This window comes from Apodemus sylvaticus, chromosome X (assembly GCF_947179515.1).
Source record: "Apodemus sylvaticus chromosome X, mApoSyl1.1, whole genome shotgun sequence".
Classification (NCBI taxonomy): Eukaryota; Metazoa; Chordata; class Mammalia; order Rodentia; family Muridae; genus Apodemus; species Apodemus sylvaticus.
Genome location: NC_067495.1, coordinates 91,645,807 through 91,666,976, shown reverse-complemented (window position 1 = coordinate 91,666,976; position 21,170 = coordinate 91,645,807). Strand labels below are relative to the sequence as shown.

The following is a 21,170-nucleotide window of genomic DNA, read 5'->3' as shown; positions in this document are numbered from 1 at the left end:
GCTACATCTTGTATTCTAGAGTATCCTGGGATATAGAGCGGCATCCTATCTCAAAATAAACAAGAAAAATCTAAAATAATTTTTTTTAAAAAGACCAAATGTCAGTCAGGCATGGTAGCACATGCCATTAATCTCAGCATTCAGGAGGCAGAGGCAGGTGGATCTCTGTGAATCTGAGGATAGCCTGGTCTATAGAGTGAGTTCTAGGACCTCCAGGGCTCTGTAAAGAGAGACCCTGTCTCAAAATAAAAAGAAAAATCTAAAAAAATGACCTAGTCTAAGAGCCCTCCAAAAGAACCTCAATCTGTCTGTGGATCTCCAGAAGAGTAGTAACCTTAATGTCAGACTAACAAAAGGCCCAAGTTGTGGAGGGTCCAATCCAGGCAGTCTGTGACTTTGTTCATTTAGCTTTATAGTCACAGAAAGTGCATTTGGAACCTGGCTAAACCGTATCCCTGGCTTTAGAAGTTCTATTCTGCCAACCAGCTAAGCACACCTGATAGCCATTTTCATTTGAAGCTCCGAAATAATGAAGTAGTCTGTATAAATTTGCAGTCTACTTATGCTCGGTCTTAATCAGCATGTCAGCTTAATTTGCCAATTGTCCTTATCACACAAATAACTTGAGTTGTTCTGGGTAGGGGTGGCACAAGCTTTTAATCCCAGTAGAGACAGGAGGATCTCAGAGTTCAAGGCCAGCTTGGTCAGCCAAGTAAGTTCCATAACAGCCAGGGCTACACAGAGAAACTCTGTCTTGAAATCAAACAAATAACAAAATGCAAAACAACAACAAACAAATGAACAAGTGAAAGCAATTCTAGATTCATTTGTATGACAGCCAGGTGAAAGCCCAGCTAGGCAGTCCTTGCCTGGTTTCTAGGAAGAGATGCAAGGGAAAAAGAAGGGCAAAAGGCATAATCATTACGGGCTAGAGAGACGGCTCAGTAGTTGAGAGCATTTGCTGCTCTTTCAGAGGACCTCGTTTCAATTCCCAGCAACCACAAGGCAGCTTGCTCACAACTGTCTGTCTATGCCTCCGGTTCCAGTGATCTGACATCCTCATTCAGACAAATGCGCAGGCAAAACACCAGTGCACATAAAAATAAATTATATATAAAAAATGAGTCATTAAGCTGAAAACTCACACAAGGACTTTATGGAGACCTGCAATTTCCTTTTTCCTCTTTGCCTGTTATTGAGAAGCTGCTGCCGCCGCCTGGTAGTTAGTATATACTTCTAAACATAATGCTTCGTGATTTACACAGGGTTCCTTGTGGATTTTGGATTCTATACTGTAACACTGCCCATTTTCTTTGGTTTTAGAAAGCAGATGAACGTCCTAGTTTCAAAATTCTCCTGAGTAACATTCTAGATGTCATGGATGAAGAATCCTGAGCTGGCTGATGAGCTTCGTGGATCTACTTCTCTCTCCTACAAGCCCTAATCCCATTTTTCCTGAGGTGCTCCCTGGCTCCAGGACTCTAGCCTTCCAAGCTCCTACTGAATACATAAAGGCCCCATGTACATCTAGGAATGCCTTTCTTCTCTCAGTTCTCCGCATAATGCTCTGAGCAAAGGCCAAGGAATTTCTGTGCCTGATATTACCTGTAACTTCAAGACTCCTAACAGACTGAATTTGGATGGGAACATTTTCGGGGAGGGAAAGATGTAAATAGCTCCACTAGTTGTCCAACAGCTTGTTGGTTAAGTGTTAAGAGTTGGGGATGGGGGGGGACGGCGGGGGGGTGGGGGGCTTAGGAATGGTGCCACTAAAATGGGAGGGATTGTTTTGATACAATAAAATTATTGGAAAGAGTGAAGCTATCTATTTTAATTTATTACACAGCCTCTCCGAAGCTCTCTGAAATTTGGAAAAAAAAATCCTATTATTGGTTTGACACATTCCTAATCTAGAATTTAACAGAACCCACATTTCACTCCTCTTACTTTTGTTAAAGCCTGCCTCTGAATTCTGGACGCATTCACGAACTTTCCACAGTGCTGGGCAGACAGTAGACAAACTATCATTTGAATAAATCTTAAAGTTAGGAACAAACTCAGCCAGAGCCTCATTTCCAAACATTAAGAGGAACACTCAGAGAAATGGACTCAGGGGCCAAGGGTAGCTAGTTAATTCGCAAGAAGGCTTGGGGGGCGGGGTAAAGCCAGGCACGAGAAAGCGCGGGCCAATTTGGAAGTGGGCAGGGTGGAGTTGTAGGGCGGGACCTTCAGTGGACCACGTGGTATGAAGCAACTTCCTCTTTTCCTTTATGCTACTCTTTTCTTTTTGGATTTTCCGCTCCCACGGCCGGGCGTTCCCGCGGTGTTGCAGGTCAGTGGATCGCAGGGACTGCGGAGCACAGTGGCTCGAGGAGAGAGGGCAGAGCCGGCGGGGACAGCAGCCCCGCGTCGACGCGGTGAGCTCACAGGGCGGTCCCCGAGGCGGGGGCGGGGGGAGGTTGTAGTTCCGGTTCCGTCACCCAGACACGTGAAGGTCGGCAAGTCGCTTCAGTGCTCGCTTCGGCCCGCGTGGTCGTGCTGGGATGGAGTCCTCCGCGTCCTCTTCAAGCTCGGCTCTGGGCGCCGTGGACCCTCAGTTGCAGCATTTCATCGAAGTGGAGACGCAGAAGCAGCGCTTCCAGCAGCTGGTGCACCAGATGACGGAACTTTGCTGGGTGAGCTCGGGACTCAGATCCGGACGCTGTGCTTACTTTTCCAGTGTCCTTGCTCCCACGGAACTTGCTAGGATGTTGGGGACTCCAGAGTGGGAGCTCTTGACTGTACTCCGGGTTCTCAAATTCCTTATATGGAGCCGGGAGGGACTATGGTGACTACTTAGGGAGACCATAGGTGCAGAGGATTGGGAGTCACATACTTACACCGCTGTCCCACCCAGCACTCTTAGGCACCTGAGGTTGAAGTTGTTTAGTATTGGCCACAAGAACTGATCAGAGCCCCCAGTCCTGGAATTTTAGGGAGCCCAAATCCCAGAGGGTCTGTGATTTATTTCTGGACTCCGGGATTTACCTAGATTACCCAGATATAACCCCCTCCTGATGAAATGACAAGCGGCGCTGTCTCATTAAGTATAAAAGTGGCATAATCTCTCTTAACATATTTATTTGTCTTTGCCGTGAGTCGTTGTGTTGTGTAATACCAAGCCATTAAGGTTTGAAGGTTGAGAAATTGAGTGTGCTCGGAGAGGGGACTTTGGCAAAGGGGCAGAGGCGTTCCATTTGTAGCTGACATCAAAGTGTTCTGGTTGCCAAGGGCAGCACACTGCCCTCCTCTGACATAAAAACTTAAAGAATTTTAGAGGCCAAGGATAATATTCATTGGAATTGGAGAGACTCTGAAGAGTTGAGTTTAAAATCAGAGAATCACGAACAAAATTTATTCTGGAAGTTTCAAACTATATACAGACATTGCTTTGCTTGGTCCTTTTTCTGTAAGCCTACATATTGCTGTACAGTGCTCTTTAGAAATGCTCCATTAGTTCTGGTTTGCCTTGCTCAGATCAAAGGGTTTCTTCATTCCTCCTCCTCCTCCTCGTCCTCCTCCTCCTCCTCCTCCTCCTCCTCCTCCTCCTCCTCCTCCTCTTCTTCTCCCTCTTCTCTCTCTCTCTCTCTCTCTCTCTCTCTCTCACACACACACACACACACACACACACACACACACACACACACACACACACGGCTTCCTGTATTTCGGACTGGCTTCATACTGAGTGGATGGCTTAGAATAGCTGAAATGACCTTGAATTTCTAGTCTTCCTGTTTCCCCTACCTTTCAAGTACCAAGTTTACAATCACCATTACCACCAGCATTTTAAAAATTCTTTTAAAAATGTATGTAGACACTTTTTTTTTTTTTAACTATTCACCCCCTAGCTGTCTTGGAATTTAGAGATTCTCCTGCCTCTGCCTCCATCAAGATAGGATACATTCTTTTTCTAAAAGTCTTTGGTTCATTATATTTGGGTGGGAGTTAGGTGTGATTAATGACTGTTAAGGATTGATGGTGGTACTTGCCTTTAATCCCAGCAGAGGCAGTTCGATCCTTTGAGTTTGTGGACAGAGTGGATTCCGGGACAGCCAGGGCTGTAAGAAAATCTGTCTTGAAAAACCCTAAAAGAATGAGCTAGAAATGGGGCTGGAGAGATGGGTCAGAGGTTAAGAACACTGACTGCCCTTCTAGAGGTCCTAAGTTCAAATCCCAGTAACCACATGGTGGCTTACAACCATTCGTAATGGGATCTGGTGTCCTCTTCTGGGGTGTCTGAAGACAGCTACAGTGTACTCAGATAGATTAATAATATGTAAATCTTCAAAAAAAAAAAAGAATGAGCTAGAAGAGAGGTTTTTATTTTTTCCAGCCATGAGTAAGTTTCTCATGCTCTAATAAAAGAACTCTGTATCTGTGCTCAAGCAAGCAACCCATATTGAAACTCAGTGGACACTAAAGGACATACAGTAAAACGAGGAATTGTTGGGAAGGAGAAGGAGGAGCTTGAGAGTATAATGGTAAATATGATCGAAGTATCCTATACATGTAGGAAATTGTCGAAGGATTCTTTTTAAAGAAAAAAAGACTGAAATACAGAGCTTTATTTAGAAAACATTAGCGTTTCATTTCTTCTGATGGGATTCAAGAACTTTTGGTGTGTTGGGTAGGATAATCAATCCCCAAACTTTGGAAGCAGATCACAATTTTTAGGCTTTCTCACCCTATATAGTGAGACCTTGTCTCAAAAGACAACACTGTTTTAAATAAACAAGGTTGCTGAATGTTGGTATGTGGATTTTCTTTGTTGGCATTAGGGCGCCTAACTGGCCTATCTCTTAATCATTTTCTTCTGCAGTTCATTTAAAGGCATTTATGTCAGCATTGTATGAGGTGTAATAATCTAGTCTAGATAAAGGTGTTTTGGGGGGGGGGGGCGAGATAGGGTTTGTCTGTGTAGTCCTGACTGGCCTAGAACTCAGATCCACCTGCTTCTGCCTCCCAATTGCTAAGACTAAAGAAAAACAGGTTATTTCACGAGTATTTTTGCTACTTTTCTCACTCTTCCATCTAAGGTATGCCATTTTCTGGCTCCTGTGAACAAACACTGCCAGAGTTCCAACTTAAATAAATGAGGACTGATAATGGTGACTATTCCATTGCCTTGCTGCAAAATGTAAACATGTGTCTAATTGTTTAATAATTGGTAAGGTGCCAAATGTGAATTTTTGTATATTAATTTTTTTTTTGGTCAGCATTAAAAAAAAAAACCAACCTGACCCAGGCAGTGGTGGCGCACACCTTTAATCCCAGCACTTGGGAGGCAGAGGCAGGCAGATTTCTGAGTTCGAGGCCAGCCTGATCTACAGAGTGAGTTCCAGGAAAGCCAGGGCTACACAGAAAAACCCTGCCTCAAAAAATAACAACAACAAAAAAATCCCATGGGCTTCATCATGGCATATATGTTCTTGCCTGCCTTTGATTTCTTTCTATCATAGTCTTCTTTCTAGTTACATCTCTCTCTCTCTCTCTCTCTCTCTCTCTCTCTCTCTCTCTCTCTCTCTGTCACACACACACATACAGAGAGACAGAAACACAAACAATTTTAAACTAGATACCATAGGTAAAAGAAAATGTGTCTAAATGTATTAAATCAGATGATTTAGGCAGAATTATTTCTATAAGCAAAGGACCTTTATTTGAATGTTCCCATTGTGATTCTGTTTCTTGTTCTGAACAGGAGAAGTGCATGGATAAGCCCGGGCCTAAGTTGGACAGTCGGGCTGAGGCCTGTTTTGTGAACTGTGTTGAACGCTTCATTGATACCAGCCAGTTCATCTTAAATCGACTGGAACAGACCCAGAAGTCCAAACCTGTCTTCTCAGAAAGCCTTTCTGACTGATCTCAGCATTACCTCTTTGGAAAAGTAGTTCAAGAAGTGAAGAGCTGCTGATGAGGTGGTTGAAGAAATGGCTATGGGGGGATTAACTCCCAATTTTCTTTATCATCTTGGGACATCTTGTCACCTGAGAATGAACAAAGACCAATTTTTATGTATGGGAGTTGAGAGTCATGTGTATTTGGTTGTGTTTTTAAAGCTAACTATGTGACAATAATTGGCAGATAAAGGAAAGTATGAGATGCATATTACTGTATATGGGACTATGCTTTCTGAAGGTCCCTTAACTGCTTTATATAATTTTGATAGTGGAACTGCTTTTTAGAATTTGATAGTGGGACCACATAGGGTAAAATCCCAATTTGTATGGAATCATTTCTGATTTTTTTTAGGGAGATCTTTGTGTCAGAAAAATTGACAGTGGGGAAATACCCTGGCACTGTTTAACTGTGAGCTTTCTTTCAAGTTTGACCTAGAGCTGAAAAAAAGTCCTATGGAGACTTCATACAGTCCAACTTCTTAGGTTGTCTCTCTCCCCTATTTTGTGACTTATTCAAATATCAAATTGAAAATACGGTCTCAAGGTAGAAAAGGAAGCCTGAGAATCCAAAGGGCTTTAGTCATAAAGGAAACTAGCTTGTGAGTATTATTCTTACTACCAGACAGCCACAAGAAGATGTTAACTTACTTTGTATATCAGGATGCAAAACATTCACAGATGTGCCTAAAGAAATAACTATTTAGGCCTAACAACAGTTTCAGATAGAGGTGCATGCCTGATCTTAGTCATAAAGTCCATTAACTGCATTCTTTCGGTCACTGAAATAAAAGCTCGCAAGATCAACTTTGTGATGAAGAGGCTTTCTATTTTGGGTTTTAAACTGCAACTCAGATTTTATGTGGGCTCACTCCAAGACAGAGATGTAGTTAGTTTCTATTCTAGAGGCCCCTGAAGTTTTTGTGAGAAGAAAATACTCTGAGCTAACACCTTAAGTCCCTGGTAGAGGAGCTTTTGTTTGTTGACTTCTCCTTTTGTATTTAAATTCTCATAGACCAAAGGAAAAGCGCCTAGTGCAAACCCATGAATCTGGACAAATACATACTTGTAATATATCCTCATGGGCACTACCAGGATATTTTGACAAATTGTGATGAAAAAAGTTATATATAAACATTTTTATATACGCATGTATGTATATATGCATATATATATATACATACATAAATACACAAATCAATCAAACTAAAGTGCCTTTTTCAAACTAGACTTGGATTGAATAGAACCAGCCCCAAGGTTGAAGAGATTAGTGCTAGCCAAGGGAGACAGTAAGAAAGCCATAAAGATTTCAGTGTAGTAAGCTTGATTAAGAAGCAACAAAAAGTAAGTCTGAAAAGAATTTGAAAGAAAGAAACACAAAAAGCGAGTTAGGAAATGTTTGTAGAGCTTTGTTGGTTTGTCGAACAAGTAGCAGCCGAGACCTGAAAGGACCTTATAAGCACCAAGGAGAATTGTTGGGTAGAGGTAACAGTCCAAGAGCCTCAGGGTAGAAGTTACAAAAGTAAAAGTGACTATAAGGAGGAACATGGGCCAGTGTGAGGCCTTTCAGCTTTTACCTAGCATGATGGGAGACCACTTGATTTTAGTAAATGTGTGACGTCCTATAACTTGTTGCTTGGTGTCATAGTACTTAGGGTAGACATCAGACTGGCATATACCTTTTATGTGTCAAGGTATAACCTAAGTGGCACAGGGAGTTCTTTAGCCATTTTTTTCCAGTTCTGTGTTTTGAGACAGTCTCTGTCCTGGCCATCCTGGAGTTCACTCTGTAGACCAGATTAGCCTCAAACTGAGAGATCCTGACTCTGCCTACTAAGTGCTGGGATGAAAGACATGCACCACCATGCTGGAAATTACTCTTCATTCTTAATATTTTGTATTACTATATCATTATTCCTTCTGATTTCTCATTCAGTAACAACATATTCTCATTGTGTGTATGCAGAAAGTTAAATGTTTTCACATGCTCAGCTAATACATTGAAAAATGGCATACATTATGTCAGGTATGTTCCTTATGCTTTGGCGCCATAGCGTTCAAAAGCGCAGGCGGCGGTGGTGGCAGCGCACGCCTTTAATCCCAGCACTTGGGAGCCAGAGGCAGGTGGATTTCTTTCTCTTTTTTTTTTGGTATAGAATAGTGTTTATTCAGGGCAGAGGGTGGGAGTTAATGGGGTAGAGGAGGCAGAGAGAGAGTAGAGAGAGTAGAGAAGTGGAGGCCAGCCATGACCACTTGGAGAGAGGGGGGAGGGGAAGAGAACCCATGAGGCGCAGAGAGGAAAGAGTGCCAAGAGGCAAGAGCAATGAGAGAGGGCAAGCTGATTTCTGAGTTCGAGGCCAGCCTGGTCTACAGAGTGAGTTCCAAGACAGCCAGGGCTACACAGAGAAACCCTGTCTGGGAAAAAAAAAAGACAAGCGTTCGGAAGCACTAGGTACAAGACAATGGAGAAGAAAAGTAATAGCATTCTCCTCTGCTTCCAGAAGTATCAGAGCAACCCCTAGGGTTTTGTCAGCCTTGGGCTTTCACATTCAGTTGTCCTTCCTCTGGTGCAGTCCTATTTGTTTCTGTTCCCTCATGAGGAGGGGTTATTCCAAGGATTATCTACTGGCACAATTCTCTTAAAACTCCTCCAGGCTTATATTTCTTGGCACAAAATAGACTCAAAGGCAGATGGAGGCCTGTCTTGTATTCCACATCTTTGGTCTATGTAGGCATATGAGTCTTCAGAGTTACCTTTCTCAAGTGTATGGCTTTCATAGGGTTAAATGTATTCTCCATGGGTTCATGTACTGAAACATGTACTTGCCTCAGTGTGGTGATAACAAAAGAAAAAATTAAGAGATGGGACCTTAAGGTTGGAGATATGGTTTAGTGGTTAAGATCATCTGTTGCTCTTGCAGAGGCCCTGGATTCAGTTCCCAAAACCCACATGGCAGTTTATAGTTGATTATAACTCCAGTTTCAGGGTATCCAACTGCCCCCTCTGGCCTCTGTGGGTACCAGGCACTCATGTGAGGCATAGACATACATGGAGACAAAGCACTCATACAAAAAAATAATATGGGTGGGGCCTGAGGGTAGGTCATTAAGTCATTGGTGACATTAAGGTACCTTTCACAGGGCACTGAGTTCCTCAAAGAATGAGTTATCAGGAGACCCATGCTCCCAGTTTTGTCACTTGCCATAAAGTGACATTTAGGGGAGCCCTTGCCACAACCAGTGTTGTGTTGTTTGAACACTCATACTTCAAATCTCTAGATATATCATTTTACAAAGTCACCCTGCTTCAGATGCTTTATTAGGGCATATTCTTATATTACTATATTATCAAAAGGCAACAGGTGTGGACTAAAAAGAGCATCTCTAAAGGCACAGAAAAAAAGAAGTTAAAAATACATAAAAGAGACCATAGGTTGCTATTGCTTGAGTTGGAAAAAGAACAAGGGAAGGACCTGAACATATTTAAGCCCTGGTTTGGACAGTTCATTTTAATGGTCACAAAGATCACAGGACAAAGTAAAGTCCAACTTTTTGACATCTAAGCTAAAGTGGGTCCTCCAAAGAGGACATATGAATATTCAAAGGGGTTAGGTTAGTTATTCTTACCATAGGAAGGTCTCACTAAGGACGTGTAATGGAGAAGTGACAACCCAGGGCTAAGAGGATGTCTCCTGGGATAAAGGGATTGAATTACTCTTTTAATTCTTAAATTAGAAATCTAAAGTGATTTTGCAAATTCCTTAGCGCCTTAACCAATAAGCATTATTTCAACACTTCACTGACACAAGAACTTAATTAAAAAACAAATCCTGCATAACTAAACCTTTGTCTTGTAAAAATTAGTCTCAGATGTAAGGCCTATCTAGCATATTCCTGACAGTCTCTTCTGTACATTAGTTTATAAAAGGGACAATAGAATATGACAAGTTAAGGTTCCTAAGTACTAGTCAAAACCCCAAATAAAGGGCTGGTGAAATGACTCCCATAGGTAAAATCGCTTGCCACCAATCCTAACGACCTGAATTTGATCCCCAGGACCTACTTGGAAGGAGAGGACAGACTCCTAGAAGCTGTCCTCTGACTTTCACACATATACCCTGTGTGGTGGTTTAAATAAGAATGGCCCCCATAGGCTTATAGGATTGAATAGTCACCAGGGAGTGGCACCACATGAAAGGATTAGGAGGTGTGGCATTATTGGAGGAAGTATGTCACTGGAGGTGGGCTTTGAGGTTTTAAAAAGCCCATTCTAAGCCCAGAGTCTCTTTCTGCTCTCTGCAGAACCTGATGGGGATCGCTCCGCCACTTCTCCAGCACCTTGTCTGCCTGTGTGGCACCATGCTTCCCACTATGATGAGAATGGACTAAACATCTGTAACTGTAAGAATGCTGCGATGAAGCATTTTCCTTTATAAGAGTTGCTGTGGTCAGGGTGTCTGTTCACAAGAGAACACTGATTAAGACACCATGGCACGTGCGCACACCGTTCTCTAGCCTGCTCGAGCGTGCTCTCTCCCTCCTTCCTTCCCCTGCATCTCTTTAAACTCACAACTAAAAGCTGGCTTATCCAGTGCTGGGAATGGAACTGAAACTTTCTGCATGAAAGGCAAGGATTCTATAAGGCTACATCATTAGCTCAACTCTTGGTGTGTGTGTGTGTAGTTATAATAAACCCAGTACTAAATGAATATTTAATACTTGCTATCCCTAGCTATTAATTTGAAAAAAAAATATTTATTTTGTATTTACTTATTTATTTATTTTGTTTTTTTTTTAATTGGATTTGGTTTTTTTTTCGAGACAGGGTTTCTCTGTATAGCCCTGGCTGTCCTGGAACTCACCCTGTAGACCAGGCTAGCCTCGAACTCAGAAACCTGCCTGCCTCTGCCTCCCAGAGTGCTGGGATTACAGGCATGTGCCACCACCGCCCAGCGTATTTTTTTTTTTAATTTTATTTATTTAATGTATGAGTGCTCTGCTGCATATATATCTGCCTGCCTGAAGAGGGCATCAGATCCCCCATGTAATGGTTTTGAGCCACCATGTAGTTGCTGGGAATTGAACTGAGGACCTCGAGAAGAGCAGCCCGTGCATCTCATCAGTCCTTGAAAAGTTTTTAAAGATTTATTTATTTTTATTTATATGAGTACATTGTTGCTATCTTCAGACACACCAAAGAGACCATTGGATTCCATTATAGATGATTATGAGCCACCATGTGGTTGCTGGGATTTGAACTCAGGACTTCTGGAAGAGCAGTCAGTGTTCTTAACTGCTAAGCCATCTCTCCAGCCCCTATTTTTTTTTTTTTTTTTATTGTGTCTGGCCTGGTATTTAGCTTTAAACTTAAGGCAATCCTCTGGCCTCAATCCCTGAGTGCTCAGATCACAAATACATACTTTCTTTCTCAACTGTTAATTTGAAATTTGTCCTTTGGTATTTTTTGAGACAGTCTCTCTGTATGGCTTTGGCTATCTTGGAACTCACAAAGATCCTTCTGCCTCTGCCTCCTGAGTGCTGAGATTAAAGGTGTTTGTAATCTGAAACATTTTGAGCTTTATATTAGCACCCAAACATTTTCAGATTTGAGATTTCTGGATTGCATAAGCTTTTTTGTGTATATACTTACATGTAAATGCAGGTATTGAAACATCTGGAAGAATTTTGAAACATTTCTGGTTTCAAGTACATGGGATAAATAATACTCAATCTATATATTGGGAAAAGCACAGTTGTGTTTTGTTTTATGTTTTTCGAGACATGGTTTCTTTGTGTAGCTCTGGCTGTCCTGGAACTCACTATGGAGACCAGGTGGGCCTCAGAGTTCCACCTGTCTCTGCCTCCCAAGTGCTGGGATTAAAGGCATGCACCACCACTACCTGGTTAAAAAAAACCCACATATTTTACTGTAAGGCAAAACTAGATTCAAATCCACACACCATCAATGTGACCCCTCAGGCAAGTCATTCAACCTATTTCATAATAACATGCATACAGGGGTGTGTGCGTGTGTGTGTGCGTGTGTGTGTGTGTGTGTGTGTGTGTGTGTGTGTGTGTGTGTGTGTATGTATGTATGTATGTGTGTGTGTGTCTGTCTGTCTGTCCTTAAGTATGTACATATATAGAGGTCACAGTTTAAAATTATGTTTCTGCATCATTCTCTACCTTATTTTGATACAGGGTCTCTCACTGAACCCAGTCATATTGGCTAGTTTGGATAGCCATCATGTCCCTGGGATTTGCATATCTCTGTTCCCCAGCATTGGGGTAACAGGCACACACTTCCATGCTTGGTGTCTGTGCTCACACTAGGGCTTCAAACTCAGGTCCTCATGGATGTGCAGCAAGCAGTTTACACACTGAGTTATTGCCCAGGCCTCACTTAACCTCTTCCATCATCAATTTCATCATCTATAAAACTGAGCTAATTATACCTACCTCACTTCAGTGTTGTAAAATGAGATGGCTTAAAAAGCACTTGGCATGCTGAAATTCTACCTGATGCTTACCTGTTGTTCAGAACTGAGCATCTTAAGATTATATATGTGTAGAGGGGTGTGTGTGTGTACTCACAGTTCTCCTGTTGAGGCCTGCCCCTCTCTAGCATAGCTGTAGCTATTTTGTTCCATTCCCTCTTGCTATTGCATATTGTTGCTGTAATATGCCTGCCAGTCATTGATGCAGAAAAATGACGACTCAGAGCAGGGTCATGCTGCCCACACAACCCTGTTATATTCTGTACATTATGAGGTTTGTTAATCTTAAGACATTCCACAATTATAAGCTTTACATAGGACCCATCAAACTAAAGGTCAATAAAAACTATTATGCTCAAAATAGCTGACAGAACTTCTAGCACTTGCATCTGAGCTCATTGTGGTTTTTGCAGTTTTAGCCCTTACAAGCCCTGAGGAATATCCAGTGGGAAACCTTCAGCTTTTGAGTCTGAAGCTGTTGCCCTGGTCAATCAGTCTTTAGGTATGTGTTCAATAAAGCATCTCTGTCTGACTTAGATCAGTGTTTGTCTGGTTTGTGGGGCAACTCCTGAACCCCAACACTTTCTCTACATGTCTGTATATGTGTGTATATCAGAGGACATAAGAGTCATTACTTATTTTATGTATGTATGAGTACACCATAGCTGTCTTCAGAAACATCACAAGAGGGCATCATATCCTATTTATTACATACGGTTGTAAGTCAGCATGTGGCAGGCAGATCTCCATATATTCAAGGCCAGCCTGGTCTACAGTTAGTTCCAGGACAGCTAGGGCTGTTAGGTAGAGAAACCTTGTCTTGAAACAAAACAAAACAAAAATTATCATGAGATACTAGAGAGATTTCTCAGTTATTAAGACCACTTGTTCTTACAATGGATCTAAATTCAATTCCAAGTACCTACATGGTCGCCCACAGCTATGCACAATTCCAGTTCCAGGGAACCCAACAATCTTAGTGTGTAGAAGAATTTTAATCCAGCAACATGGTTGCTCTGTTAAGGGAGTACATCCAAAGACCTTTTAGATGTATGTGATCCAACTAGAATGACACACCTTTAATCCGTCTGGTTAGAATATAGATACCCTTAGTATACACCTTAATCCCATTCTAGCTGATCAAAGTGACAACTCAGAGAAAGAGTTGACCAAAGAAGCCATTGGATAGCCATCATGTCCCTGGGATTTGCATGTCTCTGTTCCCCAGCACTGGATAGGATATGCCCATCTCTTGTGAGAACAGACAGGTAAGAGAGGCTTCTTAAGAGCAGTGCCAGGACAGAGGTGGAGTTGATGAGTTCTGTTGAGTTCAGTGCAGTGGAGTTCAGTTGAGTTCAGCTGAGTTTGGTGTCATTCAGTTGAATGCAGTTCAGTTGAGTTCGGTGTAGTTCTGTTCTTTTCTGTCTAGTTCAGAGGCAGTTTTTCCAAGCAGAGAAATCCAAGTAGAAGTCAAAAGATGGTATTTGAATCAGACGGCCTGGAGAGGAGTTTGAGCCAGAACAGCTGAGTAGAACCAGCCAATCAAAGTTCAGAAAGAGTGAGTTTATTCAGCAATAAGTCTAGGAGGCTGAAACATTCTAGGCCTAGGTTAGCAGAGGTTGAAAGCTGAAGCCTTTAAAGTCTAGGCTGACAGAAGATTAGACTGTACTGAGGCTAGAAGCTTCCAAGCCTAAGCCTAGGGAGAGTAAGATAGAAATGCCCTGGGCTTAGCCCAAGCTATGCATTCATAAAACTTGGGTACCGCTCTCATCTCGTCCCTTCCTCTAAGGAAATAAATCAATGTTTTCATTGGTGGGTACCAGGTACATAACATAGGTGGTGCACATACCTACATGCAGGCAAAAACTCCATACATATAAAGTGAATACACTTTGGAGTTCTGTCCTATAATCAGTGGAAAGTTATTGTAAGAATTTAGATAGTGGAATAATACATAGTATTTCCATTTCAGTGATTGTTTTTTCTGTATTTTTCCGAGACAGGGTTTCTCTGTGTAGCCCTGGCTGCATGCGCCACCACTGCCAGGTCCCCCCCCCCCTTTTGGTGGCTGTCCTGGAACTCACTTTGTAGACCAGGCTGGCCTCGAACTCAGAAATCTGCTGCCTCTGCCTCCCAAGTGCTGGGATTAAAGGCATGCGCTGCCATTGACCGGTCAGTGATTCAAAATGTCATATATATGTATGTGTGTATATATACACATATATAATTTTTGCCCACTACCTCTGAGCCCCTTCACTACTGCTGAACCCCCTTCCAGCTTGATGCCCTCCATTCACTAGGGCCTGAAAAACTATCCATAACGGATGTGATTCATGCCTTTGGCTTTTTTCTGCCTTCTGTTTTTTGAGACCAGGTCTCATGTGGTTCTAGACTGACCAGAAACTTGCTCTGTAACCCTAGGCTGATCATGAATTCCAGATTCTCCTTTCTCCTATCTCTCAAGTGTTGAGATTACAGGTAGGTGCCACCATGCCTGGCTCCATGAACACTTTTAGAACTTGTAAGAAATATCTAACTTGAAGTAAATGGAAGTCATCCAGTTACCTTTATATATCCGTTAAGAAAGAGCACTTTAGCAGCAATACAGAGGTTGGACTGTAGAAGAAATAGCAATAAGAATAGTTCACTAGTTGAAGGAAGAGATTGCAGGAAAGGATTATGGTAGAAAGGAGGATGAAGAAGAGGGGTGATACCAGGAAGGGAAAGAAGTTCTGAGAGAGACATTTGGAGGGAGGTGGAATGGGGAGGCGGATAGAAAATGAAATAGGAGATGGGAAATAATAGGAACCACTTAGGAACCTGAAGCAGGAAGGTTGCATGTTCAAGGTCAGTTTGAGCACTGTAACAGAAGTCTGCCTCAAAATAAACAATTTAAAAATGGCTGTGGATGTAGCTCAGTGGTCAAACAGTTGCTTCATGAGTACAGCATAGGTTTCAATCTCTACTGCTGTGAAAAAGAAAGCGGAGGAAGAGATAGTTGGAAAATAATGTGCCAATGAGAGTGACTACACAGGAAAATAATAGAACTAATCAAGTTGAATGGGCCACATGGGGTTTTCCATTCAGCTATCTTCAGTTCCATTCACTGGGTAGCCCCTGAAGTTCTTTAGTGCCTCCCCCAAATTAAGAAACATGCAAACACCTACACTGAGAAATAAAGGGTAAACCGGCTGTGGTGGCGCACGCCTGTAAGCCCAGCACTCTGGAGGCAGAGGCAGGTGGATTTCTGAGTTCCAGCCTGGTCTACAGAGTGAATTCCAGGACAGCCAGGGCTATACAGAGAAACCTTGTCTTAAAAAAAAAAAAGTCAAAAAAAAAAAAAAGTCAAAAAAAAAAAAAGATAATAAAGGGTAACTCATAATGGTTTATAAAATTTTAAATGGAAAAATTAACAGAACAATAAGCCAAGAACAAAAATTGTGAGCTATCAATCACTGAATTTTTGTTTTGTTTTGAGACTGGATCTTCTATGACCCAGGCTGGCCAAAGAAAACCATGAATTCTTAATCCTCCTGTCTTGACTGCTCAAGTGTTTGGATTACAGGCCAGCATCACCACATCGGGTCATTTGACTTTTAGCATTTTATTTTGATAAAGAGGGAAGAATAGAAAGAAAAATAAACAGTTCTTAGAATGCATGAGGTCTTGGCCTTGGTTCTCAGTGCAACATACAGAACGTTTTAGAGTATTTCAGATTCTCAAATTTCAACCTGCATCATACTGTCTTCAGAAGAAGGCTCTATCTGTGGCATCTTGCCTCAGGGTCTCTAATTCTTCCCTATATCCCTATAGTTATATTTTTTAAAGGTTTAGACTACTTGATATACATTGTTCGTGGCCTGACTTAGTAATGTAGTACTGTTCCATTTTAATCCTAATGTGGCCTGGCATTGTTAGACACACATTGGTGCTACAAAGCAACGATTAGCAATACCTCACCTACTTACCTTTGGAACAGCTTTTTTTTTTTCCATCTTGTGTAGAAGAACATACCCTGTCTTTAAGGGTTAATCTGTTTTCATCTGCTTTCTGATTTTCCCTTCTCTCAGGCAGGTCTTAAGGACATTTGCTTTTCTTTAAAGCTGCCAACACTTTCAGGTTCTTCTTCCCATTGTACCATTACTCACACTTTGTCCTGTTCTCTAAGAGTCAGTGGCTCTTAGCACTTTAGTCCCAAGTCCATTTCCCTTCATAAGGGAAATCTCCAAGGTTTTTACGAACATTTTAAATATACAACTCTGGTTTATATTCAATTTCTCACTGATATGAATCCTTCTCAAGAGCCAAGCTTGGTGGCATATCCCTGAAATCGAGACACCGTGGAGGCTGAGGCAAGAGGACCTGGACTTCAAGCCTGGCTCACATACCTTTGATGTCAAGCTGGGCTACAGCCTGAGGCCCTGTCTCTAAAAGAAAAGCAGGGCAGGCTAGATGGCTCAGAGGGCAAAGGCTCTTGCCCTACCGGCCATGACAATCCGAGTTCAGTCCCTGGGTCCTACAAGTTTGTCCTCTGACCACCAAGTGCCCATTGAGACATGATGCCCCTTATAGTAATAATAACTTTAAAAGCAAAGCAAGATAACAATGGGAACTCAGACCCTGGGAAACCCTTCTCAGTCTTTTTCTTTGTGTGGGTTTTCATTAGAATTTCCCACTAAATTCACAAGTCAGGAACTGACAGAATTTCTGCACACATTGATAAATATGAGTCTTTTGGCTCCATCTAGTGGTTTGAAATGTTATCTCTTTTGGAAACACTCTTAACAGGCACATCTAGAAATAGTATTTGTTGTGGTCTGGGAATTGCCACTCAAACCTTATATACACCAATCTCAGTTAAGCAAAAATGGTTTATCGAATGTACACGATGATATTGGACATCCAGGACCACAAGAAGGAAAAACCCAACTGTGGCATCAGTCTACCTCAAGGCAGACTTTTTATGTGAAATACCAGGTTCAAAAGTTGGAAGGCAAGCAAAAAGTGCAACATTTTTGACTAACTAGACAAAGTATTGCCAGCTAACTGTTAAGCTGAGTGGTCCTGCATGAGGTAGGACAGTGGTAGATAGGTACTAAATAGGAGGATTTTAGAACATAGAGATAACAGGTTAAGAGTAATTCAACCATAACTTTTTGGCTTATTATTCTTCAGTGTCAGTTAGAATAATAACTGTGAATTTAATTTCACCTTATGAGTAACATGGAGTCTGAATACAAAATGGCTGAAGTTATGTTAAAAGGAGCAGGCCTTAACAGTTTTTCCATGTACTGGATACTCCTTAACCTAATTAAGTCAACATAAAATCAACCACAATACATGAAACAGTTTAAAGACATGGAAATATAAATAGTTCTTGATCATTGAAAAAAGACTGGAATCAGGAAGTAAAAGTCCCTTGGTTTATCTCACATTTGTAGCTGCTTGTAAAAGACCTGCCATGCCTGTTGTTTTTCCCTTGCTGTAGATGTGTTTGCTTCTGCAATTTGACAAGCTTCATCTTCAGTCACATAGGTAAAGTTCTCACTCATGGCCCTTGGTTAAGTAGGCTATAATTTGAACCCACCAACGACCAAAGAGGTCAGAAATGATGCTGACTAGTTCAGAAAACAGTGGACCATGTGCTCAGGGTTGTTTTGGAGGTTATTTTCCTAAGTCCCTGCCAAAGTGAATGCCTTCCTTCAGGTATCCATTCAATCCCTGATGCCTGTTCTGAGTATGGCCTTTCCTATTCCCGTTTTCCCATAACAAAGTCATCTATATTTAAAAGAAATAAAATTGACATATGTCACTTTTTATTCTCACCAATTGGAATGTACAACCAAGATTTTGATACCACCCTATTATGTGTGTGTGTGTGTGTGAGGAAACAGGTACTTTTTCTTTTACTGGTTGGATTGTAATTGGTATTATCTCCATGGTCAGTATATCAACTGCATTTGACAGGTTACAAAGGTACTCTTTCCATTCCAGAATCTGACCTCTAGGAATTCATCTTGTTAGTGTACCCATGTGTGAAAACTGACATATAGTAAACTTTATAATGAAAAGGAACTGTACCTAACTCATGGGACTCTCAATAATCTTTGTCTCTTAAATAATCTTTGTCTTAGTTTACTTTCTGTGGCTGTGATAGGGAATCTTAACATAAGAAACCTCAGTAGGAAAAGGTTTATTTTGCTTATATATCTTGAGTCACAGTCCATTGAACAAAGCCAAGGCAGGAATTCAAGGCTAGAACCTGGAGGCAGAAAACTTGAGAAAGACCACCAGCCAAAGAATATCACCATACATCAATTGTTAATCAAGAAATTTTCTGTAGGATTGTTCATAGGCCAATCTGATGGGGACATTGTCTCAATTGAGATTCCCTATTCTTAGATGACTCTAGCTTGTGCTGAATTGACAAAAACCAAGCAGAACAATCCTGTATTGAAATATTGAGGTGTTATACAGCAATAAACATACTGAGGAATTCCTTTATACATTAATATAGAGCATGCTCTAGTATAGCAGTATATAATTTTAAATTAAAATGTTAAGGATCAGTGTCTTGGTAAGTTACTATTTTGTATAAGAATGAAGACTACATACACATAAAACCAGACACACTGAAGCTTATAGAGGAGAAAGTGGGGAAGAGCCTTGAACACATGGGCAATGGGGACATTTTCCTGAATAGAATACCAATGGCTTATGCTCTAAGAACAAGAATCGACAAATGGTACCTCATAAAACTACAAAGCTTCTGTAAGGCAAAGGATAGTGTCAATAGGACAAAACAGCAACCAACAGATTAGGAAAAGATCTTTACCAATCCTACATCCAATAGAGGGTTAATATCCAATGTATACAATGAACTCCAGAGAGTCTAATAACACTATTAAAATGGGGTACAGAGCTAAACAGGGAATTCTCAACTGAGGAAATGGCTCTGAAGCACCTGAAGTTCAACATCTGTAGTTATCAGGGAAATGCAAATCAAAACAACACTGAGATTCTACCTCATACCAGTCAGAATGGCTAAGATGAACACTTCTCAGTTATTGGTGGGATTGCAAGCTGGTAATACTATGTCCAATTTTCTGAAGAACCCCACACTGATTTCCAGAGTGGTTGTACCAGCTTGCAACCCCACCAGCAGTGGAGGAGTGTTTATCTTTTTCCCCATCCTCACCAGCATCTGCTGTCACCTGAATTTTTCATCTTAGCCATTCTGACTGGTGTGAGGTGAAATCTCAGAGTTGTTTTGATTTGCATTTCCTTGATGACTAAGGATGCTGAACATTTCTTTAGGTGTTTCTAAGCCCTTCAAGTTTCCTCAGTTGAGAATTCTCTGTTTAGCTCTTTTCCCATTTTTTAATAGTGTTATTTGGTTCTCTGGAGTCTAACTTCTTGAGTTCTTTGTATATATTGGATATTAGCCCTCTGTTGGATGTAGGTTTGGTAAAGATCTTTTCCCAATCTGTTGGTTGACATTTTGTCCTATTGACAGTGTCCTTTGCCTTACAGTAGCTTTGCAATTTTATGCGATTCCAATTGTTGATTCTTTTTTTTTTTTTTTATTTCTTGGGGAGGGAAATCACCAATGTTTCTGTGCAAACAATCCTAGCCTTCTTTAAGCATTAAGAGAATAACTGCTTTAAGAAATGACAGAAGCAATAATTCTATACCTACATTTTCCCTAAAATAATCTATTTTTTTTACATATGTGCACAGCTTTAGAAAATTAAAGCCCAGGAGAAATAATGCTCAGAACTCACTGCCCAGAGGCAAAATGAGAGTTCAGTGAACTTATGAGGAGAGCTTACCAGCCAGGGAGCCTGCAGTGAAAACTACAGCTTCCCTCTTTCTTATTTTTAACACAAAAACCAGTAACTGAGAACTTAATACTGGATGACAAGTGACATCCACACTATTTAAATAGCCTCACAGTTAAACACATCATAAAGATCAGCCAAATCAGTATTTACATTTATCAACTCTGAAGACACCATGAGAAAGCTTATGTCCCTTTATTAATATTCCAGTAGTGAAACCACTATCTGTTGGAAAACACCCAACCACAAATATGTACATAAAATACAGAACACAGGGAAAAATGCTCAAAACAATTCTTGGGTTTTGTTTTTGTTTTTGTTTTTTTGTTGTTGTTTTGGATTTTTTTTCCTGAGACAGGGTTTCTCTGTGTAGCCTGGCTGTCCTGAAACTCACTCTGTAGACCAGGCTGGCCTCGAACTCAGAAATCTGCCTGCCTCTGCCTCCCAGAGTGCTGGGATTACAGGTGTACGCACACCCTCCACCACAAAGTGGAATCTTTTAAATCTCCATCCTAGTGCAAAAGATGTGCACAGAACAATTTTCCAAGGGATTAACTAATTAAAAAGGAAAAACTAAAAACATGCTCAAGTAAAAAGCTAAATTGGGAAAACAAACACTCAGATCAGTCACTTGAAAACAGTATCTTCCATCACTGTGCATGGCACTGGATACAGGGAGAGGTCACATGGCCTCCAACAGGAGGAGACCAACTGGTGCTGTTTTAGACTTGGAACACGGACTGATGCAGAACTTGCATTGTAACTTCTCATCCCAAATGCATAAATGATTTCTGAATCAAGGGTCAAAGTTTGGGGAAAAGTGGCAATGTAACGATTTCACAAAAACTTGCCATCTCTAAGACAGCATAACCTCCCAATCTTACTTTCCCAGA

The 21,170-nt window shown here is 41.2% G+C and overlaps 2 protein-coding genes across 4 annotated transcripts in view; both read left to right on the top strand.

The window, feature by feature from the left end:
- The window catches only part of Btk (Bruton tyrosine kinase), a 43,783-nt gene extending 42,056 nt beyond the window's left edge, over positions 1–1,727 (top strand). For all 3 annotated transcript variants that reach the window (XM_052170741.1, XM_052170740.1, XM_052170739.1), the window contains one exon: positions 1,324–1,727. In XM_052170741.1, coding sequence (XP_052026701.1) covers positions 1,324–1,395 — 72 coding nt within the window. In that variant the 3' untranslated portion in view covers positions 1,396–1,727. The remainder of the gene's footprint in view (positions 1–1,323) is intronic.
- Positions 1,728–2,277: 550 nt separating this feature from the next.
- On the top strand, positions 2,278–6,746 carry Timm8a (translocase of inner mitochondrial membrane 8A). The gene is made up of 2 exons (XM_052171259.1): positions 2,278–2,675; positions 5,744–6,746. The coding sequence occupies exons 1-2, from the start codon at positions 2,544–2,546 to the stop codon at positions 5,903–5,905; spliced, it is 294 nt and encodes a 97-aa protein (XP_052027219.1). The 5' UTR covers positions 2,278–2,543; the 3' UTR covers positions 5,906–6,746.
- The last annotated feature ends 14,424 nt before the right edge of the window (positions 6,747–21,170 follow it).